This window comes from Diplotaxodon limnothrissa, linkage group LG20 (assembly GCF_057381915.1).
Source record: "Diplotaxodon limnothrissa isolate DT_005_m linkage group LG20, D_limnothrissa_male_GT1.1, whole genome shotgun sequence".
NCBI classification, from domain to species: domain Eukaryota; kingdom Metazoa; phylum Chordata; class Actinopteri; order Cichliformes; family Cichlidae; genus Diplotaxodon; species Diplotaxodon limnothrissa.
The window spans coordinates 1,200,174-1,220,990 of record NC_140615.1 but is presented as its reverse complement, the minus strand read 5'-3'; the positions used below and the strand labels follow the sequence as shown (position 1 = coordinate 1,220,990).

The window sequence follows — 20,817 nt, the reverse complement described above, 5'->3', positions numbered from 1 at the left end:
AATGACATCTCGCTCCTCAGTGCCATGGAACACTGAGTTTCACTGGACTGCTGTGAATAATTGATTACCAATGTGCAACAGCCATGAGCGAAAACTGATACCGACTTCACTTGCATTACACTGGCAACAATTCGACGCTCAAAACACGTGATTTCAGAGTCTGCGATGGAATACCGGAAACATGATCTACATTACCGTAACATATGACAAGCGCACAGGCAGCCCCAAACGGGCTTTTAACTAATTTAATTAATTTTAACTTGTATGTCTGATCTTACTGTAAAGCACTTTGTGATTTTTATCTGTGAAATGTGCTATATAAATAAATTTTACTTACTTACTTACTTACTATTACATCAGTTTTCTCAGAAACATTTTTTCCAAACATAACAGGATAACTGGTATTGCTTGTTGCAACAGGAAATACCACAAAGGAATTTTTTTAAGCAATTTGGGAGGTGTTTGTTTGCCTGTCTGTGGACAAATTTTGACTTGATAGCATCACAACTCCACAGTAAAAATAAAGGCTGAGAACCAAGAAAGGTGTAGTAAAATCCACAAGCACTCAGGACTCATGTCATACCATTGAGTACCCATGGGTCATCGCAGCCAATGGGATTCCTTCACTAGATAATCTCTAGTTAAACTTAAATCTCTTGTGAAACCATTTATTTTAAACATCTTTAGCTCCTTTTAAATGTACTTAAACTATTTCAGGAGCAGATGAGCAGTGAATGAGGAATTTCTGCAGGCTAATTCATTTCATAGCACAAATTCAAAGTAATTAAATACCGTACATACTGTGCAAACCATGTTCAGACTACTGCACGGTCAGAAACACACTTTTGCATGGATGCATTACCCTATATAAAGGAACGACCAGGACTAATAGAACAAAAACAGTCTGGCTGTGATGCATCTTCTGAATACATGGGCTGCAAGCTCGGCAGAGTGCTCGGGATCAATCAAAACCTTGTTTTCCTGGTATAAAACCTAAATCCAGCTACAGAGTGGCACTAATGTTTCCATTTGTCTTTACTTACATTTGCTTAGCATTTTTCAGTTATCCATGCCCTTTTTAAACCTGACATCTTATCATTCAAGCCCTTTTAGTCCTCTCTTTCCATCTCCTTTTGTACATTTCCTTTCTCTTCCGTGCTCTCTAGCTCATCCCAATGTGTCCTGGGGTGTAATCCCAGTCAGGAGAGGAGCTGCAGCAGATGAGACTGACACTTCTGCTGAATTATTGATTGATCTATTACATCACACACATACAACAACTCCAACAATACACAGCTCCACACAGCTGGGCAAACCCAACAAAACGCACACTATACATCTAATATATATGACTATCCTCTTCTTCTGCTCCACCCTATACCATATACTTCCCCTCAGAGACTCTTTGCTTTCAAGTCTGTGAGCCTCCTGCAGAAAAGCTACGTCATTAAGTTGCTTCAAGCAGAGAGATTGAGGCGGGCAAATGGACCTGTTTGATAATAACAGCAAAAACGGTTGATGGAGGATGAGTCCTTCATATTTTCCCAAAGAATATCAGGCTTTCAGTAATCTTGTTTAATGTAATGCATTGACTAAGTACACTGAATTCCCTTTAAAATTACGCAAGCCTGTGGGTGGAGTGAAACAAAGGGCACAATAATGTATAACAGGAAACTTGAAAGTTGGAGCGATGGCAGAAACAAAACCGTAATTTGGAAAAAAAAAGTGTGACCAAAATAAAAACCAAGTGACAGAGCAGGGGCACTTCAACAATTAAAGGACATGCTGCATATTCATGAATACAAGCCTATTTCTTTCCCGAACAACCCCTCCTCTCACTGCCAGACCCCAATTCATACCCATAATGCTCTTGGCCTGTATGCATAATTCAGAATCTATCATTCATGCCCCTACTGAGGCATTGTAAGCACTATAGCATAGCCCAGTGTGTGTTTAAAGTGAGTCTATGTTTGTGTCGTTGCTCTGTGTGTGCGTTTTAGACAATAATGGTCCTGGTCAAGCATTTAAGTAGTGTACAATGGCATTGAAAGCTTACATTACTTTTGTTTCTACACAAAGCAGCATGAAAAAGGGCAAGCACACACCCAGATAAAATGACAAAATGACATCAGAGACTAGCTTCAACTGCTTTGCACACATATATATAGATGCAAATGTGCACACAGATAAATTAAGTACTGACCAATGATGCGCGCCGTAGCCTGCGGCTCATGGGTTTGTCAAAGGGCGGGCTGTTCATGGCAAACTTCTCCAAGTAGCCCTCTGGTAGCCTGATATCAGCTGGGAGAGACAAACGTTTGTTTATGTCCTAAAAGAGAAGAACAAATAAACAAAAGGAGACATGAAGAAACTGAAACATGATTTTCAATATTAAAAACCTTTTTCCATTTACAATTATACTATAAAGACATTAGTCCTGAAATATTCAGGATATTCCGTACCTTTTAAATTTGGTTTGGTATGATATGTCACAAAAAAAGATTTACAAATGCGCATTAAATAAATCTCGTTCCTTCATCATTTATCAGCTTGTTATTACTTCACCTTAATTAACCATTATGATCTGGTATCAAATCAAAGCTTTTTTTCTTTTTAAATATTATTGGTTGCTTGTCTACTCACAAGCAGCTTGCTCCATCTGTCTCTCCTGGCTGCGAGTTTGTCAAATGAGAGCAGACCTTTGGTTAACAGGTGCCATCTGCTGCTGTGAATGACTGACGAATGATGATGTGGATAACACCTATACTCGCTATGGCTGAATAAGATGCCAGTGCAAGACCACCACATGATCAGGATAAATTCCAGCTAGTTACTGGCTAGTTTTGGCTACATTTTCATAATGCACTATTAGCATTGAGTTTGCATGTTTTCCCCATGTCTGCTTGGGTTCTCTCCGGGTACTCCGGCTTCCTCCCACAGACCAAAGACATGCCAATAGTGGGGTCTAAATTGCCCATAGGTGTGAATGTAAATGCAAATGAGTGTCTCTCTTCAAGATGAATGACAACTGGGATAGGCTCCAGGCTGATCTGCATTTCTTTCAAAATGAAAGCACGCTTGATATTTTTATCTTTTACTTTTTTTGCTAATTAATTCATGTTGTAGTTCTTTTTGACTTCAATTGCTAAGTGCAGCCTCTCCCTCTGGAAGTGTTTAGCTTTAGACGATCACATTTTAGACACAATTTTAGGAATTAAACATCATCATATATTTGAGTCAGTGTTGTTAACAGCTTCTAGCCACTGCAAGAACTTTCACCTTCCAGTCTTTGCTGGAATGCAAATTTCTGTGACACAATCACCGGCAAGGTGCCAGTCACACATTGTTTCCATGGCAGCAGTAGTTAGGTGACCCAGTCAAAACACCCCTCAAGTGTGTGTCCTCAGTGTGAATATGTAGTGATACGTTTGTTTACATGTAACCGTGCAATAGGAGGATATTAAAGTGTGTATATGCCTGAAGATGAGATGTAGAGGTACTGTATGCCTTTAATAGTTTTATCTGAGCTGACTGGCTGACATCACAACATGCATGTCACATGAAAAAAGTATATATAAACTATATGGATGGCGACAACTGACGAATCCTAAAGCAACGCTCTGCATGTTTTAGCAGTATATGTGAGACAATGTAAACGTGAGCCACAGTCGCTTGCACAGAAATGCCTCCTAGCTGTAGTTAGCACATTTGTAAGCTCAACTTAAAATTGGAATCATAAAAGAGAAGAATACGTGTAAGCACTACAACACCATATATACGGTAGTGTTAGACATATAAATACAAATGACTGCAAATTTCATCAAGCAAAACATTTGATATTTTATGCAATTTATAATGAAAGTGACACCTCGTGATCACAACAAAAGTCTTTCACACAAAATTCACTGTCCACACTGTCTTTTAAAGGCGTAACAATAGACAAAAGTTCACAAACACAGCCACTCCTGCCCTCTTATTCACTGGTAGAGACTGAATAAAGATCTAAATACAAAACAAAACATGTGTGCCCCCGTACTCACAATGCAGAACAGCTCTAGTAGCTCCCTCATTGTCCTCCTTAAATGTGTTTTTCTATGCACTCACACACACATGTGCTTTCAACGATGCATGTCTCTAACCTGATACATGACTGCACACACTGAGAGAGAGAGAGAGAGAAATAGAGTGAGAGAGGGCTGGCACTGTGGTAGAGTGCCATCCACATACTTAGGAAAAGAAGTGGGGGGGGGGAAGGGTTGGAGGAGGGGGATGCAGGAGCAGAGGAAAAGAGGAATAGACAGATTCCTGAGGGGAGAAAGGCAGATGGGGGGAAGGGGTGAATGGAGGGGGTGGCACAGAGAAAACATTGTTTTTTTGTTCTCTCCTGCCATCATTTTGTCCTCCATCTCTTCTTTACTTTCTCTCTTATCATCTCCTGAGCCCTATTCCCCTGGATCTCCCTTTTCTTTGTCATTGCAATAATTACACCGACATACGTAATTACTCTCACCCCAACATTTTCCTCTCCCACACTGCCAATCCATCTCCTTCTCTTTCTTTCTCTCTCTCTCGTAAACATGGTCTAAATTAGTCCCATCCACTGCTCACAGCAGTGAGAGGCTCTGTATCTAGAGGCATTTCCCGTAATACTGCTGTGCTCAACACTCTGCAGCTCCTTCAAACGGACACACGCAGCCTGACCGAGACATGACGGCACTCAGAGATTCAGCAGCAAACAGCAACACTATCTGTCAGATAGCACAGGTGCACTCGCATATACACACAAGTTAGTGAAAATAAAAAGAGCCTGCTATATTTTTCTCTCATAAATGTGCAGTTGCAATAATAGATGTTCAAAATTTAAAATATTGAGGTCACTGAATACATACAGTACACAAATACTTAACGCACAAATACTTAAATACACATACAAACACATCCGTAATTACTATATATATATATATATATATATATATATATAGATATATATATATATATATATATATATATATATATATATATATATATAGCAGCTGGATAGCGTAGTGGTTAAACTACACGCCTTTGGAACAGAGGATCGCAAGTTCGATTCCTGCCTGGGGCGTCTGTATCCAGTAAGGGTCCTAAGGCTAGACCCCCTATGCTAAGCAAGCCTACCGCAGACATGAGCGAGACAGATAAATATGAAGGCATGCCGGCTCGGACGTCGCCCGGATCAACAAGGTCCGCGTCAGGTGTTGAGGAACCAGGGCACCCTGACGAAAAGTGGGCTACTGGAACAAGAAGGCATCGGTGGGCAAGGGACGAAAACAGGGCGTTGTTGGAATGCTACTACGCAAGTAACCCCGGCGGAAGGGGCTACATGAATAGGATGAGGGACCTATGGATTCTTCGATACCCAACATCCACAATGACGGCGAAACAACTAGTAGCTCAGTGTTCCAACATTCGAAAGAAGGGACTGCTCTCACAGCTAGAGATTGACAAGGTACAACACAAATGCTACGGCAAGGAGGAGTCAGGACGCCAGGTCAGGGGGGAGATATCATCACCCCCACCCGAGATTGGGTACATAGCCCCAAGTGCGATAGGAGAAGGATCGTTGAGTGCGAGAGCAACTGACCTGAAAAATAGGATCATGGCCAAGCTTGAAACCTGGATCCCCCGTAGCCGGTTACCAAGATTACGTGAAGTACCCTCAGAAGGTCTGCTAGATGATGTTAATGCAGCACTACGGGCAATACCTACAACCACGATTACCGACACTAACAAGCTGATCTACAATACGGCAGCAGTGATCAGTGAGATGCTTGGCTACAAGTTGAACAGCCACAAGGGGCAGTACCCTCCATGGAGAAGGAGGCTAGAGGGCAAGATCAAAGTAGCACGGAGGGAGGTTAGCCAACTAACAGAGTTGCAGAAAGGTGCGACAAATAAGGTGCCTAAGAAATACAGCAAGCTGTCCATACCTGAGGCCTTGGAAACTGCCAAGCAAAGACTCACAGCCTTGGCCAGCCGCTTGAGGAGGTACACCAGAGAGATAGAAGGCAGGAGAATAAACCAGCTGTTCTCCACAGAGCAAAGGTGTACTCTCAGTGGCAAGGGAACAATAAGAGAACAGCACCACCAAGGCTGGAGACGGAGCAATACTGGAAGAGCATATGGGAGAAGGATGCAACCCATAACGGCAATGCTCAGTGGCTAGTGGATCTGAGGGCAGACCACAGCGACCTCCCTGAACAGGGTCCAGTAACCATCACAGTGGCAGATATCCAAGAAAGGGTCTCCAGTATGAAGAGTTGGACAGCACCAGGGCCCGACATGGTTCACGCCTACTGGCTGAAGAAGCTGACTGCACTCCACGAGCGTCTGGCAGCACAAATGAACCAGCTGCTAGTTAACGAGAGACACCCGGAATGGCTAACTGAAGGCAGGACGGTCCTGATCCCCAAGGACCCCAAGAAGGGACCGGTCCCCTCCGACCAATAACCTGCCTCAGTACTACATGGAAGCTCCTGTCAGGCATCATATCGGCTAAGATGAACAGGCACATGGGTCAATACATGAGCGGGACACAGAAAGGAATTGGCAAGAATACCAGAGGTGCAAAACACCAGCTACTGGTAGACAGAACAATCAGCCGAGACTGCAAGACCAGACTGACCAACCTGTGCACTGCCTGGATTGATTACAAGAAGGCCTATGACTCAATGCCCCACAGCTGGATACTGGAATGCCTAGAATTGTACAAGATCAATGGGACCCTAAGAGCCTTCATCAGGAACTCAATGGGGATGTGGCGTACAACACTAGAGGCCAACTCCAAGCCCATAGCACAAGTTACCATCAAGTGCGGGATCTACCAAGGAGATGCTCTGTCCCCACTGCTGTTCTGCATAGGCCTGAACCCCCTCAGTGAGATCATTAACAAGACTGGCTACAGATACCGACTACGGAACGGAGCAGTTGTCAGCCACCTCCTGTACATGGATGACATCAAGCTGTATGCCAAGAATGAACGAGACATCGATTCACTGATCCACACTACCAGGCTATACAGCAATGACATTGGAATGTCGTTCGGACTGGAGAAGTGTAGTCGGATGGTAACAAAGAGAGGGAAGGTAGTCAGAACTGAGGGGATTGAACTACCAGAAGGCAACATTGCAGACATAGAGGACAGTTACAAGTACCTGGGGATCCCACAGGCAAATGGGAACCATGAAGAGGCCGCTAGAAAGGCTGCAACCACCAAGTACCTGCAGAGGGTCAGGCAAGTCCTGAGGAGTCAGCTGAATGGTAAGAACAAGATCCGGGCCATCAACACATACGCCCTGCCCGTGATCAGGTACCCTGCTGGGGTAATAGGCTGGCCAAAGGAGGAGATAGAAGCCACTGACATAAAGACAAGAAAGCTCCTGACCATGCATGGAGGGTTTCACCCCAAGTCCAGCACCCTGAGGCTGTACGCTAAGCGGAAGGAAGGGGGCCGGGGACTGGTGAGTGTCAGCACCACAGTCCAGGATGAGACAAGGAACATCCAAGAATACATTGGGAAGATGGCCCCAACTGACCGAGTGCTCAGTGAATACCTCAGGCAGCAGAAACCCAAGAAAGAGGAGGGAGACGAGGAACCATCATGGAAGGACAGGCCCCTGCACGGTATGTACCACCGGCAGATAGAGGAGGTGGCTGATATCCAGAAATCCTACCAGTGGCTGGACAAAGCTGGACTGAAAGACAGCACAGAGGCACTAATCATGGCAGCACAAGAACAAGCTCTGAGTACAAGATCCATAGAGGCTGGGGTCTATCACACCAGGCAAGACCCCAGGTGCAGGCTGTGTAAAGATGCCCCAGAGACAATCCAGCACATAACAGCAGGGTGCAAGATGCTAGCAGGCAAGGCATACATGGAACGCCATAACCAAGTGGCCGGCATAGTGTACAGGAACATCTGTGCCGAGTATAACCTAGAAGTCCCGAGGTCAAAATGGGAGATGCCCCCAAGGGTGGTGGAGAATGACCGAGCTAAGATCCTGTGGGACTTCCAGATACAGACGGACAAAATGGTGGTGGCTAACCAACCGGACATAGTGGTGGTAGACAAACAGAAGAAGACAGCCGTAGTGATCGATGTAGCGGTTCCGAATGACAGCAATATCAGGAAGAAGGAACACGAGAAGCTGGAGAAATACCAAGGGCTCAGAGAAGAGCTCGAGAGGATGTGGAGGGTGAAGGTAACGGTGGTCCCCGTGGTAATCGGAGCACTAGGTGCGGTGACTCCCAAGCTAGGCGAGTGGCTCCAGCAGATCCCGGGAATAACATCGGAGAGCTCTGTCCAGAAGAGCGCAGTCCTGGGAACAGCTAAGATACTGCGCAGGACCCTCAAGCTCCCAGGCCTCTGGTAGAGGACCCGAGCTTGAAGGATAAACCGCCCGCAGGGGCGTGCTGGGTGTTTTTTTTTTTTTTTTTTATATATATTTATTAGGGGTGCAACGATACACAAAATTCACGGTTCGGTTCGGTTCGATACTTTGGTGTCACGGTTCGATATTTTTTCGATACAAAAAAATGTTCAAGCATTTTTAATTTGTCATTTATTAAAATTATAAATATATATTTTAACTCAAAAGTACAGTTTTTAAATTTAACCCTAACCCTTGTGCGTTTTTTTTATTTTGACAGCGAATGCACACCTGCGGACCACTTATGTGCAGCCCTGGTTATTTAGCTCATCATATTGCAGCCACAGAAATTCTTTTGTCCATGAAACCATAAAGCTGCACTTTCTTTTTGCCTTATAGTCTGATTTGTCATAACTTCTCCGTTTTGTGGTAAGCTTTTCTTTGGCTGTCACTTCTTCACCCTGACCTGTCTTATTTGGCTCAGCATAACTGAAATGCTTTTACACACGCACTCACATAAGCTCAGCGATTCTCTGCGCGATCAACCTCTCACATGTTTAAGCTGCGGGAGATTTCACTTGTCATGTTTGCATAGTAAGCTAACGATTAATAAGACGATGTCAGAGGAATTGGTGCACAAATTATCATCACTCACAGATCAGTGCTGTCGCTCTCTATACACAGTTCGCACAATTGCAAAGTGAAAGCAAAAAAACAAGCGCAAATTCAAACGCGACTTCAATATGTCACATATTGACAGTGGCTCACCGATGCCAATGACATAATTACCCAGCTACATTTCCGAAAGAATGCAAAAGCATTGACATATATTTTTCCTACAATAGCCCGACGGGCAGGGAAGAGATAGATTTTGGTAGCCCGACTGAAAAAATCGCTATCCCCAGGATGTCAGGCTAGCGATATTGCAAGCCCTGTATCTGATTGAGGAATCACTCATCTTTGGAAAAGAGAGTTTATTACAGAGAAATGGCTCTTTCCAAAATAAAAGCTATACTATCCGCTTCTTCTGGGCTATATTCTCAGCAGCATAAGGAGAATCATGTGCTAACAGCTGTCTAAATGACTCGGCTAAAGTTAGTAGCATGCTTGCTTTTTTTTGTCTGCTTCCACTTGTCTTTGCACTAGGATGATGTCGGTGTAAATGTGCAGTCATATTCGTTGTGTTCCCACTAGTGCTTTCAGGTTAATCTCGTTGAAATGACCTTAACGCCACAACACGGCAAATCTCCGTTAACGAGCTACCGCCGATCGCTCCGTGCATGGGGCTAGACGGCCAACACGTTAACGAGCTAACTGCGCTAACACACTAGTTCACACCAATGTAATTGAGCATTGCATGGCACATCCAACATACTGTTTTACTTTAGTCCATGACTCGCTTACCTTCAGGGTCATACGTCACATGAAAACCAAAATAATTCCAAACGCCAGATCTGAATGAGTGTGGGGGAGGTGCCCTGCGCTCTTCCTTCTGAACGAGACATCCACCTCTCAATTTTAAATACACTTAGTCATTGAGGGTTAGCAGGAGGGACTATGCGCTTACCTGCTGCTCCTTGGCAGGTAGCTCCATGCCCTCCTGGGTTTTAATTGCACCTTAGAACACATATGCATCAACACTACAATGAGCGGGTGGAGGGAGGTTTGGAGTCTTCTCCCACCCCCATTCTCTGCGGCCTGCTGGAGCGGGAGGGCTAGTAGGAGGAGTTGGCCGTCCGACTGCGGTCTGGGGTGTGGGGCCTCCCTGCTGCTGCGGAGTCGGGGTGGTCTGCCTCTCCCCACCGCAGGGAAAAGGGTAACACCACCTGGGTCTGGGTGCAATTCCCCCCTCCAGGGGCAAGGGTACCTAGACCCGGATTGTAGAGTACGCTTGGGGAGTGTGATTGTGTGTACAGCGTCTCTTTATGTCTGTCTCCACGTTGGTTGAGTGTGGAGTGAGTGCATATGAGAGCATGAGGGTGGGAATGGATGTTTGTGTCTGTGTGTGCCTGTATGTCTGTGTCTATATGTCAGGTTGGGTATCAGACGCCACCTCTCTGGGGACACCTCAGGCCCTCCAAGGTTTGGAGGCCTATCTCCACCCACCACCACTTCCCCTGCCGGTGGCGGACTCCCTCAGGTGTCGGTGTGTTGGTGGTTCTTTGTGTCTGGGGGTGGGCGTCCGGGTACACACCGGCTCACTCCTTGGCGGCCGCTTGTCGGGGCCTGGGGCCTGGGGCTCGCTCGGGCCCCCTTTGGAGGTGGGGTGCCCCCGGCCTCTCGGCCTAGGGCTCGGTCACTCAGGCGCAGCTGGGGGCCGGCGGAGCTCACGGGCGCGTCACTGCAACCCCCCCTGGCTTCTGCTCCGCGGCTGCTGAGTGAGCCCTCATCTGGGACTCTCCTCAGCTCTTACTGGAACAGTGGCGCGGCTGCCCCTCTGTTGGTCTTCCATGGTCTTTTGTGTTCTGGGGGCCTCTGGATGTCTGGAGTTTTGATCTCCTCCATACCCGCTTCACACCCTGGAGGACGGGGCTGAGGCCCCCCCACACTCCCTAGCAGATCATTACATGGAGAAACCTTTGGAATGCAAGCATGCTGATCCACACAGGTATGCACACATGGGTATTCACAGACGCGGACTAAAGCTTTCTTGGCTGCTGCCTCAAAGCACACTGTGCGCTGTCTATCTTGCGTGCTGCACAATATTGTTTATTACTTAGTAAATACTGATATCTATGACTAGCTAGTTTATTGTGATGGTGCTTTGTTTTCTCTATTATTATGTTGCTCTTTGTTGTTTGCTGTCTCCTCTGTTTGTTTGTTTGTTTGTTTGTTTTTTTTTTCTCCATACAGGTGACCCAGGAGTTTTTTTTTTTTTTGTCTCTCTTCCCCCCCCTTCTCACCGTCTCTTCTCCCCTTTGGTTTTCTTTCTTTCTCTCCCCCTCTCTCTCTCATTCATTCCCCCTGTCCTATTTATTAAAAAAAAAAAAAAAAAAAAAAAAAAAAAAAAAAATGACAAAGGATGAACTGAAGCTCTGCCATCACGTAATGTCGCATACTGCTGTTTCTGATGTCATTTAGAAAAAAAAAAAAAAAAAAAAAAAAAAAAAAAAAAAAAGAAAACCAAAATAATTCCAAACGCCAGATCTGAATGAGAGTGGGGGAGGTCCATGTTAAAAGGAGAGCTTAACTTCTGTCTCGCTAGCTTGCCCTGCGCTCTTCCTTCTGATGATGCTGTCTGTGTTGAGCGCTCAGTGGATCTGCGCTGGACAGTGCAGCCTAGGCGGAGTAGTCGAACACAGATTCACTGAGCGCTCAACACAGACAGCATCGTCAGAAGGAAAATTGATAAAATAAATTACAAATGTTGTATTGTTCGATACATATGCGTACCGAACCGAAAGCACTGTATCGAACGGTTCAATATCGATACGAATATCGTTGCACCCCTAATATATATATATATTAGGGGTGCAACGATACACAAAATTCACGGTTCGGTTCGGTTCGATACTTTGGTGTCACGGTTCGATATTTTTTCGATACAAAAAAAATGTTCATGCCTTTTTAATTTGTCATTTATTAAAATTATAAATATATATTTTAACTCAAAAGTACAGTTTTTAAATTTAACCCTAACCCTTGTGCGTGTTTTTTATTTTGACAGCGAATGCGCACCTGCGGACCACTTATGTGCAGCCCTGGTTATTTAGCTCGTCATATTGCAGCCACAGAAATTATTTTGTCCATGAAACCATAAAGCTGCACTTTCTTTTTGCCTTATAGTCTGATTTGTCATAACTTCTCCGTTTTGTGGTAAGCTTTTCTTTGGCTGTCACTTCTTCACCCTGACCTGTCTTGTTTGGCTCAGCAGAACTGAAATGCTTTTACACACTCACTCACATAAGCTCAGCGATTCTCTGCGCGATCAACCTCTCACATGTTTAAGCTTGCTGCGGGAGATTTCACTTGTCATGTTTGCATAGTAAGCTAACGATTAATAAGACGATGTCAGAGGAATTGGTGCACAAATTATCATCACTCACAGATCAGTGCTGTCGCTCTCTATACACAGTTCGCACGATTGCAAAGTGAAAGCAAAAAAACAAGCGCAAATTCAAACGCGATTTCAATATGTCACATATTGACAGTGGCTCACCGATGCCAATGACATAATTACCCAGCTACATTTCTGAAAGAATGCAAAAGCATTGACATATATTTTTCCTTCCTACAATAGCCCGACGGGCAGGGTAGCCCGACTGAAAAAATCGCTATCCCCAGGATGTCAGGCTAGCGATATTGCAAGCCCTGTATCTGATTGAGGAATCACTCATCTTTGGAAAAGAGAGTTTATTACAGAGAAATGGCTCTTTCCAAAATAAAAGCTATACTATCCGCTTCTTCTGGGCTATATTCTCAGCAGCATAAGGAGAATCATGTGCTAACAGCTGTCTAAATGACTCGGCTAAAGTTAGTAGCATGCTTGTTGTTTTTGTCTTTGCACTAGGATGATGTCGGCGTAAATGTGCAGTCATATTCGTTGTGTTCCCACTAGTGCTTTCAGGTTAATCTCGTTGAAATGACCTTAACACCACAACACGGCAAATCTCCGTTAACGAGCTACCGCCGATCGCCCCGTGCATGGGGCTAGACAGCTAACACGTTAACGAGCTAACTGCGCTAACACACTAGTTCCCACCCATGTAATTGAGCATTGCATGGCACATCCAACATACTGTTTTACTTTAGTCCATGACTCGCTTACCTTCAGGGTCATACGTCACATGAAAACCAAAATAATTCCAAACGCCAGATCTGAATGAGTGTGGGGGAGGTGCCCTGCGCTCTTCCTTCTGACTATGCTGTCTGTGTGGAGCACTCAGTGGATCTGCGCTCGACAGTGCAGCCTAGGCGGAGTAGTCGAACGCAGATTCACTGAGCGCTCAACACAGACAGCATCGTCAGAAGGAAAGTTGATAAAATAAATTACAAATGTTGTATTGTTCGATACATATGCGTACCGAACCGAAAGCACTGTATCGAACGGTTCAATATCGATACGAATATCGTTGCACCCCTAATATATATGTATATATATATATATATATATATATATATATATTCTCTTTGATACCCAACATCCACAATGACGGCGAAACAACTAGTAGCTCAGTGTTCCAACATTCGAAAGAAGCGACTGCTATCACAGCTAGAGATTGACGAGGTACAACATAAATGCTACGGCAAGGAGGAGTCAGGACGCCAGGTCAGGGGGGAGATATCATCACCCCTACCCGAGATTGGGTACATAGCCCCAAGTGCGATAGGAGAAGGATCGTTGAGTGCGAGAGCAACTGACCTGAAAAATAGGATCATGGCCAAGCTTGAAACCTGGATCCCCCGTAGCCGGTTACCAAGATTACGTGAAGTACCCTCAGAAGGTCTGCTAGATGATGTTAATGCAGCACTACGGACGATACCTACAACCACGATTACCGACACTAACAAGCTGATCTACAATACAGCAGCAGTGATCAGTGAGATGCTTGGCTACAAGTTGAACAGCCACAAGGGGCAGTACCCTCCATGAAGAAGGAGGCTAGAGGGCAAGATCAAAGTAGCACGGAGGGAGGTTAGCCAACTAACGGAGTTGCAGAAAGGTGCGGCAAAGAAGGTGCATAAGAAATACAGCAAACTGTCCATACCTGAGGCCTTGGAAACTGCCAAGCAAAGACTCACAGCCTTGGCCAGCCGCTTGAGGAGGTACACCAGAGAGATAGAAGGCAGGAGAATAAACCAGCTGTTCTCCACAGAGCAAAAGTGTACTCTCAGTGGCAAGGGAACAATAAGAGAACAGCACCACCAAGGCTGGAGCAATACTGGAAGAGCATATGGGAGAAGGACGCAACCCATAACGGCAATGCTCAGTGGCTAGTGGATCTGAGGGCAGACCATAGCGACCTCCCTGAACAGGGTCCAGTAACCATCACAGTGGCAGATATCCAAGAAAGGGTCTCCAGTATGAAGAGTTGGACAGCACCAGGGCCAGACATGGTTCACGCCTACTGGCTGAAGAAGCTGACTGCACTCCACGAGCGTTTGGCAGCACAAATGAACCAGCTGCTAGTTAACGAGAGACACCCGGAATGGCTAACCGAAGGTCGAACGGTCCTGATCCCCAAGGACCCCAAGAAGGGACCGGTCCCATCCAACTACCGACCAATAACCTGCCTCAGTACTACATGGAAGCTCCTGTCAGGCATCATATCGGCTAAGATGAACAGGCACATGGGTCAATACATGAGTGGGGCAAAGAAAGGGATTGGCAAGAATACCAGAGGCGCAAAACACCAGCTACTGGTAGACAGAACAGTCAGCCGAGACTGCAAGACCAGACTGACCAACCTGTGCACTGCCTGGATTGATTACAAGAAGGCCTATGACTCAGTGCCCCACAGCTGGATACTGGAATGCTTAGAATTGTACAAGATCAACAGGACCCTAAGAGCCTTCATCAGGAACTCAATGGGGATGTGGTGTACAACACTAGAGGCCAACTCCAAGCCCATAGCACAAGTCACCATCAAGTGCGGGATCTACCAAGGAGATGCTCTGTCCCCACTGCTGTTCTGCATAGGCCTGAACCCCCTCGGTGAGATCATTAACAAGACTGGCTACGGATACCGACTACGGAATGGAGCAGTTGTCAGCCACCTCCTGTACATGGATGACATCAAGCTGTATGCCAAGAGTGAACGAGACATCGATTCACTGATCCACACTACCAGGCTATACAGCAATGACATTGGAATGTCGTTCGGACTGGAGAAGTGTAGTCGGATGGTAACAAAGAGAGGGAAGGTAGTCAGAACTGAGGGGATTGAACTACCAGAAGGCAACATTGCAGACATAGAGGACAGTTACAAGTACCTGGGGATCCCGCAGGCAAATGGGAACCATGAAGAGGCCACTAGAAAGGCTGCAACCACCAAGTACCTGCAGAGGGTCAGGCAAGTCCTGAGGAGTCAGCTGAATGGTAAGAACAAGATCCGGGCCATCAACACCTACGCCCTGCCCGTGATCAGGTACCCTGCTGGGGTAATAGGCTGGCCAAAGGAGGAGATAGAAGCCACTGACATAAAGACAAGAAAGCTCCTTACCATGCATGGAGGGTTTCACCCCAAGTCCAGCACCCTGAGGCTGTACGCTAAGCAGAAGGAAGGGGGCCAGGGACTGGTGAGTGTCAGCACCACAGTCCAGGATGAGACATGAACATCCACGAATACATTGGGAAGATGGCCCCAACTGACCGAGTGCTCAGTGAATACCTCAGGCAGCAGAAACCCAAGAAAGAGGAGGGAGACGAGGAACCATCGTGGAAGGACAGGGCCCTGCACGGTATGTACCACCGGCAGATAGAGGAGGTGGCTGATATCCAGAAATCCTACCAGTGGCTGGACAAAGCTGGACTGAAAGACAGCACAGAGGCACTAATCATGGCAGCACAAGAACAAGCTCTGAGTACAAGATCCATAGAGGCTGGGGTCTATCACACCAGGCAAGACCCCAGGTGCAGGCTGTGTAAAGATGCCCCAGAGACAATCCAGCACATAACAGCAGGGTGCAAGATGCTAGCAGGCAAGGCATACATGGAACGCCATAACCAAGTGGCTGGCATAGTGTACAGGAACATCTGTGCCGAGTATAACCTGGAAGTCCCGAGGTCAAAATGGGAGATGCCCCCAAGGGTGGTGGAGAATGACCGAGCTAAGATCCTGTGGGACTTCCAGATACAGACGGACAAAATGGTGGTGGCTAACCAACCGGACATAGTGGTGGTAGACAAACAGAAGGAGACGGCCGTAGTGATCGATGTAGCAGTTCCGAATGACAGCAATATCAGGAAGAAGGAACACGAGAAGCTGGAGAAATACCAAGGGCTCAGAGAAGAGCTCGAGAAGATGTGGTGGGTGAAGGTAACAGTGGTCCCCGTGGTAATCGGAGCACTAGGTGCGGTGACTCCCAAACTAGGCGAGTGGCTCCAGCAGATCCCGGGAATAACATCGGAGATCTCTGTCCAGAAGAGCGCAGTCCTGGGAACAGCTAAGATACTGCGCAGGACCCTCAAGCTCCCAGGCCTCTGGTAGAGGACCCAAGCTTGAAGGATAAACCGCCCGCAGGGGCATGCTGGGGGTTGTATATAAATATATATATATATATATATATATATATATATATAAAAGTAAAGAAGGTTAAAAATATGGGGTTGAAAAGGTGAATAAGAGATCCCTTTAAATGTACCACATAAATGCCACGTGTTCACTATTCACTTTATACAGTCTATCATATAATACACTGTGTATAGTGTATACTAACTGAGAGACAGCTACCACTGAGAAGTGTACATGCAAGGAAATAAGACAAAGGAATGGTCTTATTTCTAAGGTCTAAGTGTAAAGTAACAAAAAATAAGAAATGTCCCCTTTCTATTTGTTTAGGTTTTACATACAGCACAGACAGAAAATTATTCTCTTTCTTTGCCTAATTTCTAACTTGGGATTTCTTTTTATGTATTTTCTTGTCATTTATCAACCAAAAAAAAGTACCAGTATATCAGCAACAGGCCAATCCTGATATTTGGGCCTGTCCAATTTATCATTTTAGTTCTAAAATCAGCCACAAGGTATGGTTTCCTACATAAAATCTACTTAATATTGTGAGGTGAATAGTGAAGGAGTGAATGATTTCAGACAGTCTTTGGCATCACTATTGAATTTCAATTAATAATGTTGAGTGCAGGTGCATTTTCCCTCTTGATCAAAGAGTACAGTACGCCCGGGCTAAAGGTATGTGTGTGTTTGTGTGTGGGCGTGTCCCAGATCATCATACCTCATTAGAGATGCGCCGATGGTGATTGTTCCTCATACGGACCCTCACTGGACTCTGAACCTCATCAGAGGACGTGCCGGATGCTTGGTCACTCTCCCCATCTGAACCCATCTTCACATTTTCATGGACAATGCCTGTGAAACACAAACGTGCAAAGACTTGAGACTTTTTTCAGGGATTTATGTCTTAGAAAAAGTAAAACAGGGAGAGACAGGAGATGCGACATGCCTTTGGTACAAGGGCGGCATGTCCTACCCACTAGGCTAAAGGGGTGTCCCTTGACATAAATACCTACGCGCAGGTTTTTAGATTGTGTTTAATGACACCCTATTTCATTTCACTACTCTCTCTATGGGATCAGAAGAAAACAAAACATCTGTCTTAAATTTCACTCACCCATTATGTGAATGACACAGTAGGACCCCAACCCCCAAATGATGAATCATACCATCAAGCCACACAGGGGTGTAAAACAAGTGTATAAAATGGTATTGGTAAGATGAGTAAGTACGAGATCAATATTACCCTGCGTGCAATAGGAGCTGCCATCTCTGTGTGCCAACCCCCCCACCACCACACACCTTCATGTGCCCCAGAATCCATCTGATTAATGAGTCACGGTGCAGCAGACAGGACTGTCTACTTCAGTGATGTGTGAGTTTGTGAGTAAATGTGGGGGAAGGGTGGAGGGCTCTCTCTTTGTCTGGGTCATGTACAGCACACACAGTACGTGTGTGTGTGTGTGTGGGGGGGGGGGGGGGTCTCCCTGGTGTTTGTTTTGGTAAAGATAACTTTTTTCATGAAACTGAAGTAGGCTGAGTGCAGTTGCAAGCTCACACCTTACAATCATGTACCGTTTACCCATAAAACATCAGCTCCCAACAGCAGAGCACAGACAGATCGAGGGAAGATTAGGAGACAGTGGGGTGGATGGTTTTGGTTGGAAGAGCTGATGAAGTGGAAAGAAAAATGAGTCCCCAGAGTGACTGCAACACCTCAGTTGTGGGATTTAACAACTGAGGGCCGGTTAGGTAAAGCTATTTATTACAGTGTGCTGTCTGTCAGCTGTGAAACATCTGAGGCTTATTCTAGGATTTGAAACAGGCTGGTCTCTGGACCAAAAAATATTTGAAAAGATGGAAAACATAGAAAAAAGCACAGATAAGTACTTCTAAAACTGGTTTAAATTGGTCTTTATTCAGTCTTTATCAAATTAATAAGAGGGCATAGCGTTAAAAATAATCCTCTGACTCTGTAGTTTCCCATTAACCTAAAAGCTGAATGATACCTATAGTGTGAAATTATACCTTCTGTAAGTCAATTACACAGTGATTCTTGCTCTCGAGAGTTTAAATTTAATTTTCAGGTTCTATAAAAGTTCTAAAGGCTTGTTAACCTAACCTCCTACAGTGATGAGGTGGTGGTACAGAGACAAACAGCCATACTGTTGCATGACCTAGACACAATATCTAGACAGCTATTGCTGAAATGTAGGCATCTAGTGGGCCTCCAAGTCTGATGTATAGTGCGCAGCCTCAAAGACAGGCACAAGGATACAGGGAATGGATATACCTTTGTAAGAAAATGTCTTTTGTCGCATCAGGAATCAGGAATTAACCCTCACAACCAAGATGGTGAAACATTACACTGAAGGTAAGTGACACCACAGGCTGGAGAAACTGATCCGGGATATCTACTGACAGATACACGCACAACCACACGCATGATGAGTAAGCATCACTGATCATGAGTATCACATGTCTTTCTCACTTTCTGAGAGGTCCCGATCTTGTGTGTTTATGTAAACAGCAGATGTGGGTAGATGAAACAGGATGATCTGACCAGGGAAGTAAAATTCCAGTTAGGGCTGGGCCATATTATACCGTTCACGGTAATACCGGTATAATGTTAGGCAACGATAGGAAAATGAAATATCGCAATAGAATGGGAGTAAAACGCGCATGCGCAGTGCCTTTGTTTTCATACGCACATGGCCGATTGTTGGTTTGTAAAAATGGTGCAACTTCCGTGATGTGGAACTGGTTTGGTGTTTGTCCGTCAGATACACAACAAAGCACATTTTTTTGCAGAACATGCAAGCGGCCGTTGTTATTGTCGTATTTGTCGGACTAAGATGCTCTTAAATCTGGGAGTAATCTGGGTCCCAAACTCCGTATATTTGACTTCAGGTCAAACAACACTGCAGCATCACTGAGAGTTGAAAACTGTCTAAATTCTTTGATCTTTAATAAAACGATCAGCATTGCTGCTTTACCAGGTGTAACTATAAAGTTTAACTTCCAGGCATCCATGAAAACAAAAGTTATTACATTTAACGGAGTTAGAAGTTAGCAGGAAGCTAGCGGAAGTTAGCTCGCTAGTTTCGCTAGTTACCTAAGCATGATATAGCATGTTCTGACTGAGAGATTTCTGAAAAAATTCAAACGTACAGCTCTGCTATCACTTCCAACATAAATGAAGACAGGAAACTAAACAGCAGTGACGTTTGTAGGGTTACTGAAGTTGGGCTAGCTGATATATAATGATGTGCTACGTGATCGCTAGCGACACAGCTATGTTAGCATAACATAAACAGTGAAGCTGGAGGACGAACACTAACACTTTTCCACTTATAAAAGTTAACGTGAAGGTTCCTCATGGTTAGAGACAAATGCAATCGCATGGCAGGATGCTGTAAACGGACCAAACTTCAGTCAGGAGAACAACTGAGATAATCCATCCACAATACGAGGTTAGTCATTAATATACTGCAACAACATGGGAATAGAGCAGCTGCCAGAGAATTCAACATTAATGAATCAATGGTACAGAAGTGGAGGAAGCAAGAAGAATGAGTTTAATAAAGTTTGATTTATCTGACTGCTTTGTTTCGCTTAATGTGCCTTATAATCCCGTGTACCTTATGGTCCGAAAAATGCGTACTGCACACTGCAGTTTAATGTCGCAAAGCACCTCTTTTTAACTTCAGTGGATATTATACATGGTTATGCTCAGGATATGTCAGCCCATTTCTACTGGAAATGCCTTTGGGTTAAACTTTCAGCAAGGAATTTGCATTTGCACTGTTACATTTTTATAAAGCTTTAATGTACATAAAAACCAGCTTCTTGTTTACGTGAAAATAAATGGAAGGTTGTCTTTTTGCGCTAGTAATGTTGTGGAGTTGTATTTTGTCTCGCATCAATTATATCGTCAGTTATATCGTTATCGCAAATTTTCAAATATATATCGTGATAAATATTTTTGGCCATATCGCCCTGCTCTAATTCCAGTATCACACCATTATGTTACATTCTTCACACTTTCTGTCCTAAACATTCCTCTTAGTCACATTTCTTTCAGTCTTCTGCAGTTTCTTTCTCTTCCTTTCCCATAGACGCCTAAGAGCAGACAGTAAATGTCACAAGCTACCACTGCCTCCCCACATGGAGCCAAGCTGGCCTAGTTAGGGTTGCTGACTCCCTGCTAGTTTGTCTAGAGGAGGGAGTGGGCTACT

At 45.0% G+C, this 20,817-nt stretch overlaps 1 protein-coding gene across 1 annotated transcript in view; it reads right to left on the bottom strand.

Annotated features, from left to right (window-relative positions):
- The window catches only part of LOC146610174 (cyclin-dependent kinase 17-like), a 52,848-nt gene that overhangs the window by 14,362 nt on the left and 17,669 nt on the right, over nucleotides 1-20,817 (bottom strand). Inside the window, exons 4-5 of the mRNA XM_085345064.1 lie at nucleotides 17,301-17,434; nucleotides 2,204-2,329 (exon numbers count right to left, since the gene is read on the bottom strand). Of these exons, the coding sequence (XP_085201190.1) occupies nucleotides 2,204-2,329; nucleotides 17,301-17,434 (260 nt within the window). The remainder of the gene's footprint in view (nucleotides 1-2,203; nucleotides 2,330-17,300; nucleotides 17,435-20,817) is intronic.